This window comes from Megascapheus bottae, chromosome 6 (assembly GCF_031878675.1).
Source record: "Megascapheus bottae isolate mThoBot1 chromosome 6, mThoBot2.hap1, whole genome shotgun sequence".
NCBI lineage: Eukaryota > Metazoa > Chordata > Mammalia > Rodentia > Geomyidae > Megascapheus > Megascapheus bottae.
This window is the reverse complement of record NC_143514.1, coordinates 65,781,318-65,807,201: the sequence shown is the minus strand read 5'-3', so window position 1 is coordinate 65,807,201 and position 25,884 is coordinate 65,781,318. Positions and strand designations below refer to the sequence as shown.

Sequence of the window (25,884 nt, the reverse complement as noted above, 5' to 3'; positions counted from 1 at the left end):
AAAAACAAAACAAAACAGACAACTATGGCCCAAACTCTTTTAGTTCACACACAACTGGGTGTGGTGGAATATACCTGTCATTCCAACTGTGAGTGAGCAGCAGAGAACAGAAGTGCAGTCCAGGCTAGGCAGAGCAAGATGCAACACCCTATCTTAAAATAACCAGAGCTGAGAGGCTGGAGGCGTGGTTCAAGTGGTAGAACATCTGCCACCACGTATGAAACCCTAAAATCAAAGTCAGTTAGCACCAAAAAACAACAAAAGATAAATATATATGATTCAAATTGTGAGTGGAAAGCATAAAGGCAAACATCTCAGAATAGGCTAGAGATGTGATCTCTCTGAAATGATTCAGATAAAATATCCAGTACCAGATGGCATTCCTTAGGGCCTGTCTTGTATGGTGGACACAGACACTCAAGAGATCCAGAGACTTGTACCACCTGTCTTAGTATCAAAGGCCAATTTTTTTTTTTTTTTTTTTGCTGTAATAGGGCTTGAACTCATGGCCTGGGCACTGTGCCTGAGCTTTTTCACTCAAGGCTAATGTTCTACCACTTTGTGCCACAGCACCACTTCCAAACAATCTTTTTCTTAATGTCCCTGACTGTGTAGGAAAGGGCAGACAGTCATAAATGGGAGTCTCAGAACATGTCATGGTCAAGTTCCATCAAATCTCCTCATACTCCACCTAGTGTGATGAAGTGCTGAGCACATCATTTCTGCCAGCTGTGATGATGGCAACTCTGCCCATCACAGGAGCTCCCAGTATGGCAGCGGCTGTTCAGGAAAAGTGCTGTGGGCAGGAGGCAGAGCACACACAAGCATGTCCATCAGAGTGAAGTGCAAGTGTACTACAGCCAGGTTCATTCAGACCATCTTTATCTCCTCTTGGCTGCTTTGGTTCTAGGTGAAAAATATTTATTACTTAAAAAAAAAAAAAAATTACAGGGGCCTGGAGTTTGGCCTAGTAGTAGAGTGCTTGCCAAGCATGCACAAAGACAGGGTTCTATTCTTCGGTACCACATACATAGAAAAAATTCAGACGTGGTGCTGTGGCTCAAGTGGTAGAACTCTAGGGAGCCCAAGGACAGTGCCCAGGGCCTGAGCTCTAGTCCGAGGACTGATACCTAAAAACTAAAAAAAGCAAACAAAAAAACCCCAAAAAGCAAACAAAACCCCCCTCCAAAAAAACGCAATGACCTTGTTTGCCATTTTCACAGAACAAGGAAACAAAAAACAAAAACAAAAAAACCAAACCAAACAAACCCCCCCCAAACCCAGAAACTAAAACAAAAAAAAAAACAAACACCCAAAGTTTGTGCGTGTGTGTGTGTGTAGACGCCCCAAAAACAGTTTCTTGGGAGTTTAAGTGGATTGTGTTCCCCAGAAGACAGCAGTAAGTCTAATCCACAAGGCTCTTGTAAAAAGGCATCTATTTGGCTTTTAGTACAAAAATGACTCAGAAACATAGAAAGAAAATATACAAGCCAGTTACCAAATTAAAAACAAACAAGAAAAAGAAAAATGAACCCCCCAAATTAACAAATAGCATTTGTCCTTCTGAAAAAACTTATTATTACATATATCTTTTTTTAAAAAGGGAGAAAGCTGTCCCTGAAAGCTGGCAGGTGGCATCAGAGGTCACTGGAGCTTGTCTCAATCATCCCGTGAACACTGTACAAGCAACTGCGGCAATACAGTTGCATGTCTGCTTCTTGCTGGTAATGGCCACTGAAGGGAGGAAGTGAGTCTGGGCACCACTGGACACCAGGTGATTATGCAGCTGGAGGTCTCCCGATCAAGCAGCCTCTGAGTCTTCCCATTCACTTTCACTGGATCTCCCCCATGTACAGTCTCTTGTCACTGGATGCTGAGAGAACTGAGGCAAATAGAGAATTGGAAATAATAAAGGCTGAGATAGACAGGGTGCTCAAGGGCTCTTGTGTCAAGAGCCCATTTTGGTATTTGAGAACAATTGGACGGAGCTTGGATTTCCTTCCAAACACAAACCACAGACTCCTAGGCTGGCTTTGTAATCTAAGCACTCCATGCCTCGAGGACGGATGGGTTATGGAATGCGCATTATCAGGCTCCAATTCCTGATGTCCCTTGTTAGTCAAACTTCATGACATCTTCCTAGTCACTCCAGAAGAACGGGTGCCAGTGCCAATCACCTCCATAAATGTGCATCTTGGTGCCGGGAGTTTGGCCTAGTGGTTAAAGTGCTTGCCTAGCATGCATAAAGACCCAAGTTCGATTCCTCGGTACCACATACATAGAAAAAAAAGCTGGAAGTGGTGCTGAGGCTCAAGCGGTAGAGCTCTAGCCTTGAGAAAGTCCAAGGACAGTGCTCAGGCCCTGAGCTCAAGCCCAGGACTGGCAAAAAAAATAAGTAAATAAATAAAAAAAAAATAAAAATAAATGTGCGTCTTGGAGAAAGTTACATTTTCATTTTAAGTTTAAGGCCTACTATTTGGTTTTGTTAGCTAATACAATGTATGTCATGATTTGTATGAACCATCATTTCATCTGTAGTCCTAGCTATTCTGTCCCCCCCCCCCCCAGTCCTGGGCCTTGAACTCAGGGCCTGGGCACTATTTTTGAATGTTTTTTTGCCCAAGGCTAGTGCTGTCACTTGAGCCACAGCACAACTTCTGGCTTTTTCTGTGTATGTGGTACCGAGGAATTGAACCTAGGGCTTTGTCTATGCTAGGCAAGCACTCTACTGCTAGGCTATGCTCCCAGACCCTAATCCCAGCTATTCTGGAGGCTGAGGCAGGAGGTTCACCTAAGCTCTAGAGTCCAGGGCAAGCCTGGGACACATGGAAACAACATATTCAAAACCAAATAAAAAGCAAACAAAAAGTATTAACAGGAATTGGTGCTGGGGCTCAAGTGGTAGAGCACTAGCTTTGAACTGAAGAACTCAGGGACAATGCCTAGGCCCAGAGTTCAAACCCCACTACTGAGAAAACAAAATAAAATAACAAAAAAAGCATTAACAAGTCCCAAACAACCATGTATCCAAATACAGCACTGAAGTATAAACTTGAATCAAGGGAACAAAAAAGGTTGGCTAGCCAATCTTTATTCTTTTCATTGGTCAGGACAGCAATGGCAAGGCTGTTACAACTACCTTAGAAAGAGGATTTGCAGCCGGGCGTGGTGGGGCATGGTGGCTCACGCCTGTAATCCTAGCTATTTGGGAGGCTGAGATCTGAGAGTCGTGGTTCAAAGCCAGCAACGGCACTAAAGAACTAAAGAAAGTGAGACTCTTATCTCCAATTAATCACTAGAAAATGGGAAGTGGGGCTATGGCTCCAGGGGTAGGGGGGTAGCCTTGAGCTGAAGAGCTCAGGAACAACACCCAGGCCTAGTGTTCAAGACCTACAACCAAAGGGGAAAAATTAAAAAAGAAAAAAAAAAAAAAAGAAAAAAGAAAGATGATGTGCATGGAAGTTCACAGAAACAAATGGCTATTCCAGCCTTGGGATTCGCAGGGCCTCACTTTGGAGGTTGCCCCAGTTCCTCTTTCCCAATAGTAAGGACAGACTTACTGATGGGCTCGTCCGGGTGGAAGGCTACTTCATTGATAGAGCCAGCATGGCCAGGCAGCTTATACAGGATTCTCCTGCTGGTAGTGTCCCACACATACACAAACCTGCAAGGTACCATAAGAACACTGGTAAGACCCCAGGGGGAGGAGGAGGGTGGAGGGATGGATGCTAAAGCTGTTGATTCACCTCACACTCACTGAACTGTACATATAAGGATTTTTAGAAACCAAGACTAGAGTTTGAGTAAAGACATGGACCCTGCTCTTGAATGCCCGTGGAAGAGTGGGAATAGCTGCATACAGACGCACTCCTGAAATTCTCAAACCACAGCTTCTAGACAGCAAAGACCGCAAAGATGAAAAGCAAGTTCCCTGTGGACCCCACACAAAACCGTCCTCAAATACCACCAGGGATAATTAGGCTACAGACAACATTATAATTAGCGAGAAAGTCTTAAAGGTAACTGAGCTCCTTGCAGGGGTTCAGAGGCTAGGTTTAGATCTAGCTGAGCTCCTACTGTATTCAACCTTACATGGAAATGCAAGGTCTTAAGTTTAAACCCCAGTCGTACTCTAAGCCATCGTTGTCCCCGCCCCCACCCCCTACCCCGCAAAAAAAAAAAAAAAAATTACACACAGCAAAATACTGCATTGTAGCTATTCTAGAGGCTGAGATCTGAGGGTCGCAGTTCAAAGCCAGTCTGGGCACAAAAATCTGTGAGACTCTTGTCTCCAATTAACCAGAAAACCAGAAGTGGTACTGGAGCTCAAGTGGTAAAGTGCTTGCCTTGAGCTAGAGTTCAAGGACAGGGCCTAGGTCCAGAGTTCAAGCATACTCGGACAAAAAAACAAAAGCCAAAAAACCATAACCCAGGGCCATGAGTATAGCCTAGTGGTAGAGTGCTTGCCTAGTATGCACAAAGCCCTGGGTTCTATACCACATACACAGAAAAAGCTGGAAGTGGCACTGTGGCTCAAGTGGCAGAGGGCTAGTTTTGTGCAGTGTTCAAGGATAGTGCCCAGGCTCTGAGTTCAAGCCCCAGGAATGGCAAAAGACAAAAATAAAAAAACAAACAAAAAAAACCAAATATTCACTTGAATCAAACTTTACACTTTAATTCAGGTGCAGAAAATACTGAAATTCTAGAATGAAAGAGGCCAAAGGAAACCAGCCAGTCTAAGCCCCTCATGCTTTCTAACTATAAATAGAAAACTAGGGTACAGTGACTTTTCTAAGTTGACACAGTTCATTTGTAACAGAAATAATACTAGTACTTAATATAATCTAGTATTCTTTCTTACTACCTTAAATACCTTGTGGGGAGGAAAAGAAATTATTGCTTTGGCCTTCAATCTTAGCTGAGGTCAAATTATTTAAGTTCATAAAATTATGCAAAAGTAATCTGCTGGCAATTAAAGGTGGGTACTGGTTTTAAGTATTAGTAGGACGCACAACATACTTGTTTCGCTCAATCAAAAGTTCACCAGTATTTAATATAAAAATGCCTCTTTCAGTCCTACATAGGAGGCTGAGATCTGAGGACTGCAGTTCAAAGCCAGCCTGGGCACTAAAGACGGTGAGACTCTTATCTCCAATTAACCACTAGAAAACGGGAAGTGGGGCTCAGGCTCAAGGGGCAGGGTGGTAGCCTTGAGCTGAAGAGCTCAGGGACAGTGCGAAGGCCCAGAGTTCAAGCCCCATAACCCCTCCCCTCATATACATACATACAAAAAAGAAGATAAACAGCAGGTGTCAGATACAGAACGTATAGGCAGGGAAATTTCCACTGGATGCACAACCATGAAGCACAGACAGGAAAATTCTTTACACAAAAAGTATCACCTACAAACCTATCTAGTTAAATTAGCAACAAATGGACAGGATCAAACTAGAAAGAGCAAGAGATCTCCTGATACACCAAAGCCAGAGCTTGCCATCAGAGGGTCTCCATCTTGCACATTTGGTATGTGGACATCATGGTTCAATCGTTAATTCCTGCCAAGTATGGATCACCACAGATATACCCAACACAGCAGCATGTGAAGGAAAAATATTCTCTTAGCACATAATGTCTTGAACCTTGGTCAGCACACCCAGCCATCACAGCAGTCCTACTGAGCCTAGATCTGCCTCTAAATCACCCTGAGTACCTGCAGCTGAGTTGACAGGGAGGTAGAAGGTGAAATGATACGCTTGGTCAACACGGTGTTTAAACCCTTTGTGCCGCACATGGCATCATCTCTGAGTACAGCCATAACTCTAGGTCTGTTCTGGTCTGTATGGACATCTCATGTATTAAACATGTGAACACCGCAGACCTTCATCATTCTTTACCTCACACCTAGCAATCCTTACCTGTCTGCTGAGCCAGCTGCTATTTTGCTTCCATCAGGTGACCAAGAACATCTCAGGAGATTCTATAATGATGAATAAGCAGGAATCATTGAATAGTAATGAACCAAACGCCTCCATGCTAGACTCCAGAATCACGAACTTTAGATTTCCTAAGTAGACTTTTTAGTTATTCTCCCCAGAAAGGTGATCAGCAATTTTGAGGCCAAAAAAGCACACTCTGTTATTTTATACCACATAAAAACTGTAGAAAATGCTTAATTTACAGTTATTAAGATTAGACCTGGCAACAAAAACTTGTTCTACCTATAAATGGAGGCTCCCTTTGCTCCATTTATCTTGTGATTCTTGTTCACTTTTTATTGTGTTCTTTTGCTTTATTCTTTTCCGTTTTAAAAAAATAAAGCCAAACCCATCAAAAAGATTTGATTTATAAAGTGAAATAATCTCTAGCCGGGAGTTTGGCCTAGTGGTAGAGTGCTTGCTTAGTACTAGGGGTTTGATTCCTCGGTACCATATACATAGAAAAGCTGGAAGTGGTGCTGTGGCTCAAGCAGTAGAGCTCTAGCCTTGAGAAAGCACAAGGTCAGTGCTCAGGCCCTGAGTTCAAGTCCCAAGACTGGCAAAAAAAAAAAAAAGGTAAAATAATCTCAATGAATTCTCAAAAGAAAAATATTCATTCCTTAACTTTGACACAAAAAACTTCTGTTAACACAGCTGACATGTTTGAACTTAGGGTCCATTCAGAGTGATTACTAAGGGGACAGATATATTCTCATGGTTTTAACCGCTGGTTATTGGGATTATGAGGGAGACCATTTGATTAACAGCACTGGGAGTCTGGATTGCATATAATACAGAATGTACATCTAACAGGGTTGAATCAATGGCTGTGAGTGTCCCGTGGAGGGTGGCAGCAGGCCACAGTATGAGGACTGATCCCCACTGCTGGCTAGCTATGTGACTGCCTCTTTAATATGCCTCTATTAGCTTTATTTTTGACAAGAACAGTTCTAAGCTATGCATTGGGGCACATATCTATAATCCCAGCACATAAGAGATTAAGGCAGGCAGATTGCCAGTTCTAGGACATTTTAGGCTACATAGGAGAAGTCTTAAAACAGAAAAGAATAGTTTTGATGAAGAATTACTAGAATTTAGTCTTTTTTTTTTTGCCAGTCCTGGGCTTGGGCTCAGGGCCTGAACACTGTCCTTGGGTTTTCTCAAGGCTAACACTCTACCACTTGAGCCATAGCACCTCTTCTGGCTTTTTTCTATGTATGTGGTTCCGAAGAATTGAACCTGGGTCGTTGTGTATGCCAGGCAAGCACTTTACCACTAGGCCAAATTCCTGGCCCCAAATTTAGTCATTCTTAAGCAGAACCACCACTCTGTAATTAACATCATCTTATATGTTGCTCCAAATCAAATGGACAATAAAACCTTTGCCATGCAGCTGGGTGCTAGGGACTCATGCCTGTAATCCTAGCTTCTCAGGAAGCTAAGATCTGAAGATCACAGTTCAAGGTAGCCTGAAGGTAGCTTGAAGACCCTCAGTTCAAACCTCAGTACCAGTACAAAGCAAACAAACAAAAAACCCTGTCATGCAGTACTCACCTTTTCAAAGTTGTGCACATTTCCTTGAAATATCTTCACACATCTCTCTTTGGGGGCAAATGGCCGCACATCCCAAACTCGTACTGAAAACAAATCCAGACCAACCAATCCACCAAAACATTTAGTAGGCAAAGGCCTCTTTAACACTAAAAACAGCATCATGTCAATGACAAACACTAAGCCACGTGCTGGTGGCTCATACCTGCAATCCTAGCTACCCAGGAGGCTGAAATCTAAGGACTGCAATTCAACCCAGTCTGGAACAAAAGTCTGGGAGACTCATCTTCAATTAACCACTAGAAAACTAGAAGTGGTATTAGCTAAAAGTGGTAGAGCACTAGCCTCAAGCTGAAGAGCTCTGGGACAACACCCAGGCCCAGAGTTCAAGCCCCACAATTGACAAAAAAAAAAAAAAAAAAAAGGGCCAGGAGTGTGGCCTAATGGTAGAGTGCTTGCCTAGAATGCACGAAGACCTAGGTGCTTGCCTAGAATGCACGAAGACCTAGTTCAATTCTTCCGTACCACATAAATAGAAAAAGTTGGAAGTGGTGCTGTGGATCAAGTCGTAGAGCTCTAGCCTTGAGAAAACCCAAGGGCAGGTCCTGAGTTAAAGCCCCAGGACTGCCAAAAGAAAAATGAAAAGATTTTTTGTTTAGAGGAGGCTCATTTTATCTTTTTCTAGTTGGAATAAATTATGGTAAAGCCCTATTAACTGGGGTAAAAGAAACAAAGGAAAGCTGAGTAAGTAGGAAGGAGAAATGAAAAATGTATCATTAGGAGTTTCTAAAAGAATAAATTTGGATATAACTGATTAAAAAAAAAAGTGGTCAGGTACTGGTGGCTCACATCTGTAATTCTAGCTACTTAGAAGGCTAAGATCTGAGGATTGTGGCTTGAAGCCAGCCCAGCCAGGAAAGACTGTAAGAGACTCTTACCTCCAATTAACCACCAGAAAATTGGAAGTGGCGCTGAGGCTCAAAGTAGTGGAGAGCTATCCTTGAGCAAAAGGTCTCAGGATAACACACAGGCCCTGAGTTCAAGCCCCAGGATGGACCTCTCCCACAAAGAAAAAAGTGCCAGGCTTTGTGGTCTATACCTGTAATCCTAGCTACTTGGGAGGCTGAGACTGGGAGGCTCACAGTTCTAGGTCAAGCAGAGATTAGCAAGAGTTAGCAAGCTCCCACTCCAACCAATAAAGCCTTGGAAAAAAAGCAAGATTTTTCTAAAAATAACTAAAGCAAAAAGGGCTGAGAGCACAGTTTGTACAGAAGAACATATGCCTAAAAAGCCACAGTCCTGAGTTCAAGTGCCAGTATTGCCGCAAATAAAAAGAACAAAATTCTCTAAATCCAACTTACCTCCAAACGCAGTTTGCAAAATGATTTCTCTTACCAGCGCAGTCAAATCTAGCAAAGTTTCCACATGATAATCAACTGACTAATGAAATCTATTAAGTAATCCTATTCCTCATGTGGACAGTATAAACTTGAACATAAAATATAGCAAAAGAATATTATACCAAGAATCAGGAAACATGAATTCTGCTGTTCTGACACCCTCATTTTCATCTGTTGGACACTTAACTCAGGGGTTTACCCATTTGTATGCAAGTGCTTTCCTACTGAGTTACAACCCCAGCCCCAGAAAATGTGAATTTGGAACCTAATTTTAGCTCTGTTGTATATAGATTTTTTCAGATAAACACTGAGATTTTTGTCTTAGTTTCTGGCTCTGTAAAATTAAGTTAAAAAGTCATATTAAAGGGCTGGGAGTTTGGTCTAGTGGTAGAGTGCTTGTCTAACAGGCATAAAGACAATGCTCAGGTTCTGAGTTCAAGTCCCAGGATTGGCACACACACACAAAAAGTCATATTAAAAATAATAAGCTGGGGGAGTTTGGCCTAGTGGTAGAGTGCTTGCCTAACATGCATGAAGCCCTGGATTTGATTCCTTGGTACCATATACACAGAAAAAGCCAGAAATGGTGCTACGGCTTAAGTGATAGAGCCACTATCCTTGAGAAAGCTCAAGGACAGTGCCTAGGCCCTGAGTTCAAGGCCCGTGACAAAAAAAAAGAAAGCCCATTCAAAGCTGAAGTATAGGAAGTAAAGGGGTGACTCAAAATAGACTGCCAGCCTTGAGCCTGGAAAGTCAAGCAAGAACCCGAGGTCTTGAGTTTAAGGCCTAGAACCACAGTACTGGCACCAAAAAAACCCCCCCAACAAAACCTTGATAATAAAGTGTAACTATAATAAATTCTTATTTTTACTTTAGATACTGTCCTTAAGCATTCTCAAGGCTAGCACTCTATCACTTGAACCATAGTATTACTTCCAGCTTTTTCTGTGTATGTGGTACCCAGGGATTGAACCCGGGAATTCATGCATGCTATAGGCTCTACCACTAAGCCACATTCCTGCCCCTTTTATTCTTACTTTAATAGCTATTGAGGGGGTTTCACTGTTTATCACTCAAGATTCCTAGAATTAGTCAATGGTAAACACACTGAGCTGAAATGGGCCTTAATGGTAAAGTCCAGTCTGCTATAATTTTATTCATGCAGAAACTGATGTCCAGAATGAAATACTGTGTTCAGTTGTTCAAGGACTATGTAACAGATTTGGAACTAGAATCCTAGACTCTGATCATCTTGTCCAACCCTTTTCCCATTACACATTCTGTCAGGTAGAAGTTGTGAAGCTGTGAGCCAACCCTGGCTCTTTCTTTGAGCTTTATTTGTCCCAATACACTTTTCCCCCTTCTCTCTGTGATTCTGGGGATGGAACCCAGGGCTGTGTGCATGCTGGGCACATCCAGCCCCAGTAAAACTTATTTAATACCGAACACCCACTTTTTTTTTTTTTTTGCCAGTCCTGGACTTGAGTTCAGGGCCTGAGCACTGTCCTTGGAATTTTCTCAAGGCTAGAGCTCTACCACTTGAGCCTCAGCACCACTTCAGCTTTTTTCCTCGGGTACCGAGGAATCGAACCCGGGTCTTCATGCATGCTAGGCAAGCACTTTAACCACTAGGCCAAACTCCCGGCCCCCGAACACCCACTTTCTTAAAGGTCTTCAGAGACTGGGCAGCACTAGGACATCTTGGTTCTTCACTATTTACCTGTATTGTCCATTGCATTGGATAAAAGGTAAGAGCCTTCAGAACTTAAACTCAGGCCAGTCACTGAATCTGCATGGCCTCTCATGGTGTAGGTTAGTTTGTTCTGGCGTAGGTCCCAGACCTGTAAAACAAAAGTATGCTTAGAAACTAAACTGAGAACAGAGAAAAAGAATTACTTCAATCAATTACCTGCAGCAACTGGAATCCCTTCTTAAAATCTGGCTCTGGATCCAATATTACTTTACCACAGAATACAGGCTTTCTGGGACCGGGAGTTTGGCCTAGTGATAGAGCACTTGCCTAGCAGGCGGGAAGACCTAGGTTCGATTCCTCTGTCCCACATACACAGAAAAAGTCCAGAAGTGGTGTTGTGGCTCAAGTGGTAGAGCTCTGACTTTAAGAAAAGCCCAAGGACAATGCTCATTCCCTGAGCTGAAGCCCGGAGTTTTTTTTTTTTTTTTGGGGGGGGGGGGAAGGAGTGGGGAGTAGTCGGTCATGGGGATTGAACTCTGGGCCTAGGCACTGTCCCTTAATCTTCAGCTCAAGGCTAGTGCTCTACCACTTGAGCCACAGTACTACTTCTGGTTTTCTGGAGGTTAGCTGGAGATATGAGTCTCATGGACTTCAGTGCTCAGGCTGGGTTTAAACCGAGATCCTCAGATCTCAGCCTCCAGAGTAGCTAGGATTACAGGTATGAGCCACTGGTCTCTGGCCTTCCCTGAGTTTTTTTGCTAAAGCACTCTACGATTTGAGCCACAGCTCTACTTCAGGATCCCAGGGTTTCACGTATGTTAGACAAACATTCTACTACTGGACCAAACTCCAGCCCCATTTATTTACCCCCCCCCCCCTGCCCCGGTCAAAGCTGGTGTTTTATCACTTAAGTCCACTAAGTCACACCTCTACTTCCAGTCTTTTGGTGGATTTTTTCTTCTCACTCTGACTTTGAACCTCAATCTTCATATCTTAGCTTTCTGAGCAGCTAGGATTACAGCATGGGCAAGAAGAAACAGTCTTTACTCAGATAAAGAAGTGCATTTGCAGGCACATAGCTAGATTGGAAGTAATCAGGCGCAAAGAGGCAGTACATAAGGGCTGAAATTTACATATGCGGAGTCTAGCTCATGAAACATTTTGAATGCCTGCTATGGACTTCACCTGTTTCACTGGGGAATCTTTATAGTGAGTAGAAGATGTATCAAGCATATCTGTATTCTAGAAAGAGCTTTCTGACCCAGATAACAGAAGAGATAAACCCACAGAGTAGGAAACCAAAAGATACCATACTTATGCTATTCTTTCAACCACTACATTAAAATAAGCTAACAACCAACTACGAACTAAACTCTCTTCCGATCTAGGACCCAGGATTACATAAAACACCAAAAGACCCCAAGTCCTCAAGGCTTCAAGAAGTGACATATTTTCTCCTCCTCCCCGCTCCCTCCGGAGATCCTGGAATTTGAACTCATGTTACTGCACTTCTAGGTGAGTACTCTGTCAAATGTCTCCAACCTACATTTTCTTCTTTTTCTTTTCCCTCTGAATTCCTAATCCTAGTACTGGAAAGTCACAAAAAATTAGTAGATATCAATTTCTTATTTTGTTTTATTTTATTTGCCAGTTCTGGGGCTTGAACTCAGGGCATAGGCACTGTCTCAAGCCTTTCTCAAGGCTAGCACTCTACCACTTGGGTCACAGCATCACTTCTTACTTTTTCTGTGTATGTGGTACAGAGGAATTGAACCCAGGGCTTTGCGAATGCTAGCCAAGCATTCTACCACTAGGTCACACTCCTGACCCCTAGACATTATTATTATTTTTTTTTTGTGGGTCATGGGGCTTGAACTCAGCCTGGGCACTGTCACCGAGCTCTTCAGCTCATGGCTACCATCCTACCGTTGAGCCAAGCCCCACACCCTGTTTTCTAGAGTTACTGGAGATTAGTCTCAGGTCCTTTTATGCCAGTACTGGCTTTGAACCTTGATCCTCAGATCTCAAGCCTCCTGAGTAGCTAGAATTAGAGGGGTGAGCCACTGTGCCCCACTTAGATATTAAATTTTAATTCCTATTTACTTCTTTTAAAAAACAGGCAGTGTAGCAGAGGAACAAATAAGAACTTGTCTTTTCTCTTGGGCATGAGGGGGCCTGAGCTGAGGATAAAACCCAGGGATGGATTATGTATGCTAAGCACAGGCTCTAGCACTAAACTACACCATAAGCCCCCAAACCAGCTCTTTGAGAAGTACCTCCTGATGGGATAAGGCACTGCAGTGATTTGTCAAGCAACAAAGTACTCAAGGTTGGTGAACTCCTAAGTGCTTAAAAGGTACTTGTTAATTGATTAGAGGCAAAGAGAGTAGAAAAATTCAGAGTCCTCTGGAGAAAGAGCTTTGATCCTGCCTCCATTACTGACTGAGCGATTGACTATGTGATTTTGACAGAATTGCTTAACCTTTGAGGGCCTCACTTTAGTCACCTATAAAGTAAGAGAGACAGATGAAACATTTAAGTCTCTTCCAGGTTTGACACTCCCTAAGTCTATTTCTGATTGCAAAGGGCTCTTTCTTCTGTGTATCTGAAGAAATGTATGAGGTCTCAGGACCGGCTGGTGGGTATGGCTCAGTGGAGCCTGTGGGGCCTGGGTTTGACTCCCAACACAGCAGAAGGGAAGTGTTTCTGGGAACAGTAGCAGCCATTCTTCTCATAGAATGTAATGACTACAATAATGTTTCTTTTTATTTTTGGCCAGTCCTGGGCTTAAGCTCAGGGCCTGAGCACTGTCCTTGGATTTTTCTCAAGGCTAGAACTCTATCACTTAAGCCTTAGCACCACTTCCGGCTTTTTCTAAGTATGTGGTACCAAGGAATCGAATCCAGGTCTTCATGCATGCTAGGCAAGCACTTTACCACTAGGCCAAACTCGCGGCCCCAGAATATCACCTCTTTTTTTTTTTTTTGCCAGTCTTGGGCTTGGGCTCAGGGTCTGAGCACCATCCTTGGACTTTCTCAAGGCTAGTACTCTACCACTTGAGCCTCAGCACCACTTCTGGCTTTTTTTTTCTATGTATGTGCTAGGCAAGCACTCTACCACTAAGCTGAACTCCCAGCCCCTATTACCACTTTTTAAAGTGTTTTTTCTTGTTACTATAAAGGTGATGTACAGAAAAGTTACTGTTACATAAGTCAGATTAGAGTACACTTTTTTTTTTGTGCCAGTCCCAGGGTTTGAACTCAGGGCCTGGGCACTGTTCTTGAGCTTTCTCAAGGACTTGAACCATAGCACCACTTCCAGCTTTTTCTATGCATGTGGTACTGAGGAATCAAACCGAGGGCTTTGTGCATGGTAGGCAAGTACTCTACCAATAGGCTATACTCCCAGCCCCAAGAGTACATTTTTTTCTGGACAATGTCACCTCTTCCTTGGCTCTCTCCCAGTTTTTCCCTCAAGTCCCCACTAACAATTGGTTCTTTCTTTGGTGGTTGCTGGGCTTGAACCCAGAACCCTGTACATGTTAAGCAAGTGGTCTATTGCTAAGCCACACCCCCAGCAAATATGTCTATAGTAGCATAATTACTAACAGTAATACATAGGAAACAGCCTAAATGTTCAATGACATAGTTATCACATTATTCAATAGTCTAATAATAAAAACAATGATGATAGCGGCTGTTGACATACATTGAAAACTTAGTACTGGGAACGGCCTGGGGCTGGGAATATATGTCTTTCCTTCATTTCATTCTTAAAATAATTGAGGATTGGCTGATTATTCATATTTAGAGATAAGAAATAGAGACTCAGAGAAGTTAAAATGACTTTTTTGGCTATTCTCAGGTGGCACATGATTATAGTTTCAGGTCTCAGGAGGCTGAGGTGGGAGGATGGCCTGAGCCCAAGAATTCAAGACCAGGCTGGTAACACAGGAAGATCTCATCTCCAAAACTACAACAAAACCAAAGTAAAACATCCCCAACAATAACTAACACACAACAAAAACAACTTCCCAGGGCATCCTGAGAACAAACTCTTAGCTACATCCCAGCCCCAAAATAACTACTTTTTCCTGGCTGGCTTTAACTATGATTGTAAAATCTCAGCCTCCTGAGTAGCTAAGATTATACGTGTGAGCTTCCAGCAGCTGGCTCCCCAAATAACTTTAGATCACATAAGCTAGGCATTAAGTGGCAGAATAAAAAAGGCTCCTAACTATAATGCTCAGAAAGTAAGAGTGACGTGATAGAGAGCAGCTGGAGTGGGGCTGCTGAAGTCTAGAAAGTCTTCTGAGGGGGAGGTATTTGAGTTGAGAGCTTAAGACAAAAGCAAGCCAGCCCCAGCAGTTTGACAGGGTTCCTGACATAGGTCTAGCTAGAGGATAATGAGTAAAGCAGTTTACCTAAAGAAAAAAACTGAAAGAACTCTATTGACATAAAGAAGAAACTGCATTTGGATGAGATTACAGTGATTTTATTATATATATATATTGTTGTTGTTGTTGGCCATGGGGCTTGAACTCTGGGCCTGGGTGGTGTCCTTGAGCTCTTCAGTTTAAGGTTACTGCCCTACCCCTGGAGCCATAGTACCACTTCTGGTTTTCTAAGTGGTTAATTGGAGATAAGTCTTACAGACTTCAGTGGCTGAGCTGGCTTTGAACCAAGATCCTCAGATCTCAGCCTCCGGAGTAGCTAAGATTACAGGCATGAGACACCAGGCCTGACTAGTGATTTTATTTTTCTAAACTTTCTTCAATGAAAAAATGTCATTACAAAACATATCTTAACTATTATATTTATTGTATCTATGTGTATGTGGTACTGGGGCTTGAATTCATGGTCTCCTAGTCTCTTTTTCTGGTGGGTTGTAGAGCTTGAACTTTGGGCCTGGGTGCTGTCCCTGAGCTCTCAGCTCAAGGATAATGCTCTACCACTTGAACCACAGCACCACTTCCGGTTTCCTGGTAGTTAATTGGAGATAAACAGTCTCACAGACTGTAGTGCCCTGGCTGGCTTTGAACCACAATCCTCAGATCAAAGTGTCCTGGGTGGCATGAGTTACGAGTGCCTGGCTTCTCTCAGTCTTTATCACTTTGATCCACAGTGGGACTTCTAGTTTTCTGTTGGTTAACTGGAGATAAGAGTGTCTTGAAATTTTCTGCCAGGGCTAGCTCTGAACTACGATCCTCAGATCTCAAGACTCCTGAATTGCTAAGATCTTAATCTCTTGAATAGCTAGGACTACAGGCATGAGCTATCAGCACCCAGCTTCTTTGGATTTCTATTTGGAAAACAAGACACAATATACCTAGTATATGAACAAGGGTATGACATTGCTAGCAAAGATACTGATCAGAGTGCACAGTAAGGATCTCAGTTTTGAATCACTAGATACACTTATAATAACACTTTAATGTTTGTGGTAAACTGAAGAGTATTGTCTGGCATGGTAGTTTATAACTAGAGTCTGAAACAAGAACTTGAGTTTGAGTCACTGTCTCAAAACAGAGCAACTGAAAAACTTATTTATGAATGATAAAGACTACATGGGCTATGATAGAAATTTATGAAATTTGTATATAAGACAAACGGGAACACTATAGCACACCAAATTGTATAAAACTGGGGTTATCCTGAAAAAAACAAACAAACAAACAGGAATAAGTATTTTCTAAAGACAGAGCTAGGAAGTGGTGCTGTGACTCAAGTGGTAGAGAACAGTAGCCTGGACCTAAAGAGTCAAGGACAGTGTCCAGGCCCAGAGTTCAAGCCCCACAACAATGGCAACAACAAAAAAAGAAAAAGAAGAAAGAAAGACAGACAGACAGAGTTAGCTGGGTGCTGTTGATTCACACCTGTAATCTTAGCTACTTAGGATGCTGAGATCTGAGGACTGAGGTTCAAAGCCAGCCTGGGCAGAAAAATCCATGAGACTCTTATCTCCAATTAATCACAGAAAAAGCTGGAAGTGGTGCTTTGGCTTAAGTGGCAGAATGCTAGCTTTGAGCAAAAGTAGTTTAGGGACAGTGCCCTGGCCTAGAGTTCAAGCCCTCAAGGGCAAAAAACAAAACAAAACAAAACAAAAAAACTAGGGATTTGTAATTTATTAGCCATGTAACTTTAGGTTAAATTACTGTGCTTCTTTCAGCTCAGTTTTTTCATCTGTAAAATGGCAATAATAGTACTGATTTCATAAAACTGTTTAGAGTGAATTAATCTCTGTAAAGACTGTGTCAAATAATAGTTTATTGTCTGATATCATTATTATAATAAATAATGTCATTATTAATGGATTATAGTCTCATCACCACCACTGATGGGGTGTTGGGGACCGACTGTGGGATCAATGACCTTGGACCTACACAACTGTATACACAAGGAAGTAACTCTTATCATGATGACTTTAAGCAATGTCAATCAGTTCTTATCATGATGACTTTAAGCAATGTCAATCAGTTCTTATCATGATGACTTTAAGCAATGTTAATCCTTTCTCATTTATCCTATATGTGATTTGTTTACTATTTTGTATGAATGTAGCCTCTGGCAACTCCCTAGTTTTAAGAAGAGTATTTAAGGTCGGAACTTAAAATAAACGAGAGAGTCTCTTAGGCGGCAGTCTGGAGCTCACAGTCTTCTTGGACTGCTGACTTGGGCTGTAGTCCTCCCGAACTCCATCTGTTTGTCTCTCTTCTATTTTTTCCTAGTCCTTGCCCCTATTTCAGGAATCCCAATCCGCGAACCCTGGTTTGCTGCCGGCTGGCCCCGGCAATGGGGAAGACTTGACAGACAATCGCAAGAGAGAATGTGGGGCAAAGGATCCTTCTTCCTTATCTTCCCTGTAAGATATCTATCTCAACATGGTGAAATTCTGATGACAAAGCAAGCAAAAAAGCAAAAAGGAGGCTAATTATAGGATCCAGGACCATGAAGTTCTGAAAGAAAGAAGAATTTGAAATCCTTCTACTTAAATGACTACCTCCAGACAAAAAAGCAAGGGTGTTTCATCCACAGTGACAACAAAGGAGATGAGGAGATAGGAAGGTATAATGTAATTTTTAGGTGGGAGCAACACAGGAAGCTAAGCATTACCTAATGGTTACTATGGTCGCAATAAAACTGAATGGAAAGACAAGTCTCTGAGACACTTAAGGAAGTCAACCATCAAGACAGACATGAAGCTGGGTGCTGTGGCTCACACCTGTAATCCTAGTTACTCAGGAGGCTGAGATCTGAGGATCATGGTTCAAAGCCAGCCAGGGCATGAAAGACCATGAGACTCAGTAGTGCTGTGCCTCAAGTGGTAGAGTTCTAGCTTTGAACTGAAAAGCTCGGGACAATGCCCAGGCCCAGAGTTCAAGCCCCATGACAGACCAAAAAAGAAAAAGGAAAAAAAAAAAAAGGTACATCATTTAGGGCTGGGAGTGTGGCCTAATGGTAGAGTGCTTGCCTAGTATGCACGAAGACCCAGGTTAGATTCCTCTGTACCACATATATAGAAAAAAAGCTGGGAATGGTGCTATGGCTCCAGTGGCACAGCTCTACCTTGAGAAAGCCCAAGGACAGTGATTAGGCCTCGAGTTCATGGCCCAGGACTGGGGGGGGGGAAAAAAAAAAGACCATGAGACTCATCTCCAATTAATTGGCTCAGGGGTAGGGGGGTAGCCTTGAGATGAAGAGTTCAGGGACAGTGCCCAGGCCCAGAGTGCAAGCCCCATGACCCGCAAACAAAACAAAACAAAACAAAAAAACAAGACAGGAATTGCATATCTTCAAATGCACTGGCACATCTATACATACCGAGGAACTCTACATCACAAGCCTGTGAGGTGGGGGCTATTATTACTTTTGTTACCCACCTTGCTGTTCACATGAGAAAATAAGGCACTTCACGAGGATAAAGACATTAAGAAGCTTGAAGCCACAAAACTAGAAAATGGTGGGACTAGAATTAGAACCCAAGTTAAGAGTCATGATTATGGTTCATGGGGCACAGTGCTGAGAAGCACCAGATTGTGGGTTCAATCTCTACTACCCACCCCTTTCTACCCACACACAAGAATTCAAGTCAATTACTTGAAAGCTTGAGCTATGCTGCACTGCCTCATGGTCTACTGCTTTTGACTTCAATACCATTACCTTCCTTCATTCTCTGAGAAGCTTAGCAAATATTCTTTCCACACTGAGAGATGAGGGTAGACAATCACAAATCAATACACTACTATCTCATTTAAATAAATAAATTAAAAAAATAAAGCTTTTAGCCCAGGAATGTGGCCTAGTGGTAGAGTGCTTGCCTAGCATGCATGAAGACCGGGGCTTGATTCCTCAATGTCACATACACAGAAAAAAATAAAATAAAATAAATAAAGCCGGAAGTGGTGCTGAGGAAAGCCCAAGGACAATGTTCAGGCCCTGATTCCAGTCCCCAGGAATAGCAGAAAACAAAACAAAACCACTACCACCACCAAAAAAAACCCAAATTAACAACTTGAAAATGTCTTTCCTCATGGGATGACATGCATCTTGTTTTTCCTATGTAGTCTCTCACCTGGGCACTACACACTTCAAATTAACTGCCTGGTCCTTGAGAGCATTTATATGAGCGCCAATGTAATCATGGATTTAGGAAGTAGATTGGGACAGGAGAAAAAGTTTCAGGTCATTACAACCTACTAAAATGTTACAAGTTTAAATTTTTTTTTTGTTTTGTTGCCAGTCTTGGGGCTTGAACTCAGGGTCTGAGCACTGTCCTTGGGATTTCTCAAGGCTAGAGCTCTACCACTTGAGCCACAGCACCATTTCCAGCTTTTTCTATGTATATGGTACTGAGGAATCTAATCTGGGCCTTCATGCATGCTAGGCAAGCACTCTTATCTCTAGGCCAAACTCCTGGCCCCTACAATGCCACAAGTTTAAAGAGTCACTTTTTTTGTGTGTGGTGGTAGTGGTAGCATCTACGCCCCACACCTCTTGCCTCACCTAAAGATTTACTTTTGTGAGAATATATAGGTGAATGGAAACACAATATGAATATCATCAACCATACCTTAATATCGTTGTCTATTCCTCCAGAGATAATCTGATCACTTGTGTCATTGAAGGTCACTGCTAACACCTGGTATGTGTTCTGAAATGTCTGGATAGCTGCTTTCTTCCGGATGTCCCAAAGCTGAAACGGAGGAACAGGTCATCTGTCAATAACATCACTCTAAGATATAACCCTACATTTACAGACTTTGTGGACATGAAGACATCTCTAATAGGCACCACATTCTAAAAGTTTTTGGATATCCCAGTAACGCATTGAAGGAATTGACTACAATTTGGTCAACATATTCGAAGGTTGGTGGAACAAATAATTCTAGTTTTTTAAAGTATTAGAATTTGAACTCAAAGTTCTGTATTTGCTAGGCAGATTTCCCCCCGCCCTTTTTTTATTTGTTAGTTATGGGGCTCTAAACTAGGGCCTGGGTGCTATCCCTGAGCTCTTTTGTTCAAGGCTAGTGCTTTACCACTTTGAGCCATAGCTCCATTTCTGGTTTTTGATTGACTAGTAGGAGAAAAGAGTCTCAATGAGACTTTTCTGCCCATGCTGGATTCAAATCATGATGCTCAGATCTAAGCCTCCTGGGTAGCTAGGGATTACAGGCGTAAGCCCCCAGTGCCCAGCTTCATTTTACGTATATATGTATAAAGTACTTGACCATACCCACCCTTATTTCTTCCAAGAGCTTGTTTTATTCCCCCCCTTTCTTTCTTTCTTTCTTTCTTTCTTTCTTTCTTTCTTTCTTTCTTTCTTTCTTTCTTTCTTTCTTTCACAATGCAATGCGAACCAGCTGGCCTTGAACTCAGCAGTAGGATGTTACTGCTTTAGTTTTTTTAAGTTTGAAGGCTGGTATAAAGAATCGCTACTGGCAGGGCCGCAGTTCCAGCCTGTTCTCTCCTTGGAGAAATGCTTCTAAAGCAGAGTTTGAGGACTCAGCCACAGAAACAAGTAGCAGTGAAACAATAGATGATGATGCCTGGAAATAGGCATACAACCAATGACGGTTAATCTGACCCAATAAACTTGGCTTGTGTGCTTAGGGAATGAATACACACAATAAATTGTCCTTTTCCTTTTCTTATGTTGTTGAATGAAGAGAGAGCAATTGGCTTGCTTAGCTTTTGTTCTTGTTCCCTGTTATCTGCTTGATAGAGAGGTTTGTGTGGTGGAGAATATTTGTAAATGACACATACACAGAGCATATGAGGGGCGATGCACAAGCCCACTTGTGGCTGACCACACAGGCACAGACAAGGGGAGAGAGCAGTCTGCAGCTGCAGCTGCAGCTTCTACTACCAGCCCTCGGGGCACTCACCCTGTGCTCAAGCATTCATTGTCAATGACAAAGTAACTATTGAAGTTCATAATTGTATTAAATTAATGCTAAGAATTTGGATATTTTATTTTATTTTTTGGTTGCTCAATAACATTAGCCCCTTAACCAAGCATTTGTGATTGTTTTTGCTTTCTATTTCCTTTTTGGGTACAGCTGTAAAATATTTGCATTTAGGAAATGTTGTGTTATTCTTTTTTTTTTTTTTTGGCCAGCCCTGGCACTTGAACTCAGGGCCTGAGCACTGTCCTTGGGCTTCCTTCAAGGCTAGCACTCCACCAATGGAGCCACAGCACCATTTCCAGCTTTTCTATATATGTATTTACTGAGGAATCAAACCTGGGTCTTTGCGCATGCTAGGCAAGCACTCTATCACTAGGCCAAAATCTCAGCCCCATGTTGCGTTATTCTTGCAGCCTTGATATTCAGGATGGATTGTAAAATATTAATTTTGTGAGATTTCAAAGAATAAGATTATTTTGATAACATTATTGACAGATTTAAAAGGTGGTTATCACAAATCTTGAGGAGGGAAAATTACTGCATAAAATAACTAACTTGGAATAAATATTTTGCATCAGTTAAAAAAAAAAGGCATGTGTCACTATAATCCATACTTTAGATATTCTCAACAGGCACTTAAGATGACAGGTTGGAAAACACAGATTAAATGGTCTTTTAGGTTTCCATCTTGGATTACTGAACCCATTTACTGAGTATTTTTCTATCTGGTGAAACATTTATGTTATTAGTACAGTTCCAAACATTAAGAAATGAAAGGTCAAAAAAGTTAGCTGCTCAAGGCCATACAACTAAGAGGTGGGCCAAGAATTAAACCTATATGATCGTGTGTGTGTGTGTGTGTGCGCGCGCGCGTGCGTGCGTGTGTGTGTGTGTGTGTGTGTGTGTGTGTGATGGGACTTGAACTCTGGGCCTGGGTGTTGTCCCTGAGCTCTTCAGCTCAAGGCTACTGTCCTACCCCTTGAGCCACAGCACCAATTCTTTCTGGTGGTTAATTGGAGATAAGAGTCTCATGGAATTTAGTGCTTGGGATGGCTTTGAACTGTGATCCTCAGATCTTAGTCTCCTGAGTAGTTAGGATTACAGGTGTGAGTCACTGCGCCTAGCTTTACTTGTAGCATTTTAAATGGGGAAAACTATTCAAGTTCTGGGAATGACTACTAAAATCAAGTTATGAGTAGAGGAAGTAACAGCACAGGTAGAAGGGCAAGACAAGGGTCCCATCATGTCTCTGTAAACTGCAATAGGATGGCACTGACCTTCACTGTACCATCATCACTGCCAGTGCAGACAAGCTGGGGTCCCCTCCTGGCTGGGTAACAGGAATTCACAAATGAAGTGTGTCCCTTCAGCCTTTTGACCCGCTCGCCCGTTTCACTGTCCCACACTGCCACAGTTTTATCTGTAGATGCTGAGAAGAGCATACTGAAAGGTAAGAGGAAGAACAAAAGACCAATGTGAGTATCAACCATCACAATTTATCTTTTCCATTTGCCTGGTGTGCCAAGTTCTTCCAGATTGCTCAATTACTGTGCTCTGCCAGTTTTACCACCTGGTGCTGGAATACCTCAGCCTACCTATGGAAATCCTGCCCATATTCTAGATTCTAGGTGTAAGGTTAACCCCAATTTTTATGACACCCTACATACCTAAGATAGTCGTTTTTCTCAATTCTTTCCTCCTTTGTGATACGAGTAACATTATCTCACTTGGTAATGTCTAACCACTCTCTGCTGTGGTACAAAGTGAGACAAGACTGGGACAATTATGGTTCCAATAGTATACTAATTCCAATCCATTGTATAAACACCAAAGTTTTGCTTCATGTCAGAGAAATGACTTTTTTTTGAGATAGAGGTTTGAACTCAGGGCTTACTAGCTGGGTACTCTACCACTTGAACCATGTTCCGATGTACTATCTCTTGGTTTTGGCCTGAGTCAGTTTGGAACGCCATCCTCTATCAAGCCCATCTTTTTTTTTTTTTTTTTGGTCAGTTGTAGGGTTTGAACTCAGGGCCTGGGTGCTGTCCCTGAGCCTCTTTGTGTTCAAAGCTAGTGCTCTACCACATGAGTCACAGTGTCACTTCCAGCTTTTTCTGAGTCATTTATGGATGCTAAGAGTCTCATGCTTTTCCTGCCCTGACTGGCTTCGGATTTCGATCTTCAGATCTCAGCCTCCTGAGCAGCTGGGATTACAAGTGTGAGCCACCTTTTTTGTTGTTGTTGTTGAGATGGGGGTGTCATGAACTTTTGGCCAGCCTGGGCTGATCTCAAACTGAGATCCTTACAATTTTTTCCTCCCAAGCAGCTGATATTACAGAGTGCGCCACTCTTCCTAGTCTCGGAGTGACTTCTAAGTTACAACTGGTTTTATGCCTTTTTTTCTTTGAGACCGCTTCTGAGTTAGCCTCAACTTGTGATTTTATGCCACCAGCCTCCCTCATGGGATTACATAGACATGCATTACCAAACCAGCTATACATGCATTTTTTGTGCCAGTCTTGGGGCTTGAACTCAGGGTTTGAGCTTCTTTGACACAGGGTAACACTTTACTAGTTGAATCACAGCACCACTTCCAGCCTTTTTTGAGCAGTTTACTGGAGGCAATCGTCTCAGGGACTTTCCTGCCCAGGCTGGCTTAGAACTGTGATCCTTAGATCTCAGTCTCAGTGGACAGGATTATAGGCATGAGTAACTAGCACCCGCTTATCAATGCTTTATTTTTCTTTTCTTTTTTTGCTATTCCTGAGGCTTGAGCTCAGGACCTGGACCCTGTCCTGAGCTTCTCTTGCTCAAAGCTAGCACTCTACCACTGGAGCCACACTGCTACTTTTTCTGTTTATGTGGTACTGAGGAATCAAACACAGGGCTTCATGCATGCTAGGCTAGCACTCTACTACTGAGCCACCTTCCTAGCCCTTAATGCTTTCTTTATTGAAAATGCAAATAATGTTATCTTCTATTTGATGGAGCACTGTAAGATTTTACAGGTCAGAAATGTAAATCTGAAACCAGACATGATATGCATACCTTTAATCCCAGCACTCCAGAAGCTGAGGCAGTAGGACTGAAAAGTCAAGGACAGTTTGGGCAATTTAGCCAGCCCCTGTTTCAAAAAAAATCAAAAATTATCAGGCACTGTTGGCTTATGCCTATAATCTTAGCTACTCAGGAGGCTGAGATCTAGAAGATGAAGTTTAAAAGCCAATCTGACAATTAAAAAAAAAAAAAAAAGCCAATCTGAGCAGAAAAGTCTCCATCTTCAAAATGACTAGCAAAAAACCAGGCTGGAGGAGTGGCTCAAATGGTAGAGTACCAGTAGAGTAAGTAAATAGGAAAAGGTTCCGAGTTCAAAACCCAGTATCCAAACCCAAAACAAAAAGGACTGGCTCAGTAATAGAATACCTGGTATTTTAATCTCCAGTACTCAAAACAAAACAAAAACAGGTGAGGTGGCTCATATTTGTAATACCAGCTACTAGGGAGGTAGTAATAGAAGATCTAGACCCCAGGCCAGCCCAGGTAAAAGGTTATCAAGATCCCATCTTTATCAATGTCAGACACAGTCATAGTATTTGTCTGTGATCCCAGCTATGAGGGAGGTTATAGCTAGAACACTGACTGAGGCCAAAAGAATGATACCCCCCCCCATACACACACCAGAAAAATAAAGCATAAAAGAGCTGGGAGATGAACTAGCTGCCTAACAAGAACGTAATAATCCTGAGTTCAAATCTCAGTGCCAAAAAGAATAAATACAACAACATAGAAAGATGAAATAAGAGAATGCTAAGAATTAGTATGGGAAATGTTATCATTCCAACATGTACAATGCTCACCTGCCGTCTGTGTTATAATGTAGTTCCATCACAGCTCCACTGTGGCCCTTTAATGTGGCATAGTTATCACAGTCACCATAAACATTCCATAACACTGTTAAGGAGAAAGGATTGAACATTATTAGAAAAAAAAACAACAAAAAAAGCACAGTGCTTGCCATGGAAAGGTTCCTAGCTACTCAGGAGGCTGAGATCTGAGGATCAAGGTTCAAAGCCAGCCCTAGCACAAAAGGACCTGAGACTCTAATCTCCAATTAACCTCTAGAAAATGGGAAGTGGGGTTTGGCTCAAGGGTAGGGCATTAGCCTTGAGCTGAAGAGCTCAGGGACAGTGCCCAGGCCCAGAGTTCAAGCCCCATGATTGACAAAATATAAATTCCTTTTGCATTTACTCTATCAAGTTCTATATCCAAGTGATCGTTTAACATTTTTATGTCCTGATTTCTGCATGGTATTCATGTAGTTTATGTCACTGATACACTGATACTTTCTGTGGCACTCAACATTTAAGATTAAAAAAAAAAAGTCACTACTGGGCTGAGAGCAATTATACCAGATTCAAAAACCATGTCTTACATATAAGACGGTCAAATCCTGCAGATGCTAAGGTGGATCCATTGGGGTGAAACTTGCAACAGTAAACTTCTCCTTCATGTCCTGAGAGCAGCATGATAGGGGCTTGAAGAGAGGAACACCTTGGAGGGCCCTAAACAGAAGAGAAATATGAGGTAGAAGATAAGCAAAGGAGGCTGAAAAACAAGGGGTAAGGTGGGGACTACAGTGAGAAGATGAGGCAAACAATGACAGAGTGAATGTCCTGTGAGTTATAGAATGATAGCTCTGCTCACACATCCTAGGCATTTCTGGCCATTCCATTATCTGCAAATTATGCTAACTTTCTTCCTTCTTGTCAGTCAGCTCACCAACTTTTCACTGCTCAGTTTTGCTTCAGGGTCTTTCTTTTACTTTGCCAGTCCTAGCTAGGGCTTGAACTAAGGGCCTGG

General features: G+C 42.3%; 1 protein-coding gene across 1 annotated transcript in view; it reads right to left on the bottom strand.

Moving 5' to 3' along the window:
* Positions 1 to 1,421: 1,421 nt before the first annotated feature.
* The window catches only part of Snrnp40 (small nuclear ribonucleoprotein U5 subunit 40), a 26,969-nt gene continuing 2,506 nt past the window's right edge, over positions 1,422 to 25,884 (bottom strand). Inside the window, exons 2-10 of the mRNA XM_090335374.1 lie at positions 25,457 to 25,586; positions 24,882 to 24,975; positions 22,302 to 22,467; positions 19,689 to 19,811; positions 10,647 to 10,767; positions 7,530 to 7,612; positions 5,916 to 5,977; positions 3,561 to 3,664; positions 1,422 to 1,882 (exon numbers count right to left, since the gene is read on the bottom strand). Coding sequence (XP_090191500.1) covers positions 1,833 to 1,882; positions 3,561 to 3,664; positions 5,916 to 5,977; positions 7,530 to 7,612; positions 10,647 to 10,767; positions 19,689 to 19,811; positions 22,302 to 22,467; positions 24,882 to 24,975; positions 25,457 to 25,586 — 933 coding nt within the window. The 3' untranslated portion in view covers positions 1,422 to 1,832. The remainder of the gene's footprint in view (positions 1,883 to 3,560; positions 3,665 to 5,915; positions 5,978 to 7,529; positions 7,613 to 10,646; positions 10,768 to 19,688; positions 19,812 to 22,301; positions 22,468 to 24,881; positions 24,976 to 25,456; positions 25,587 to 25,884) is intronic.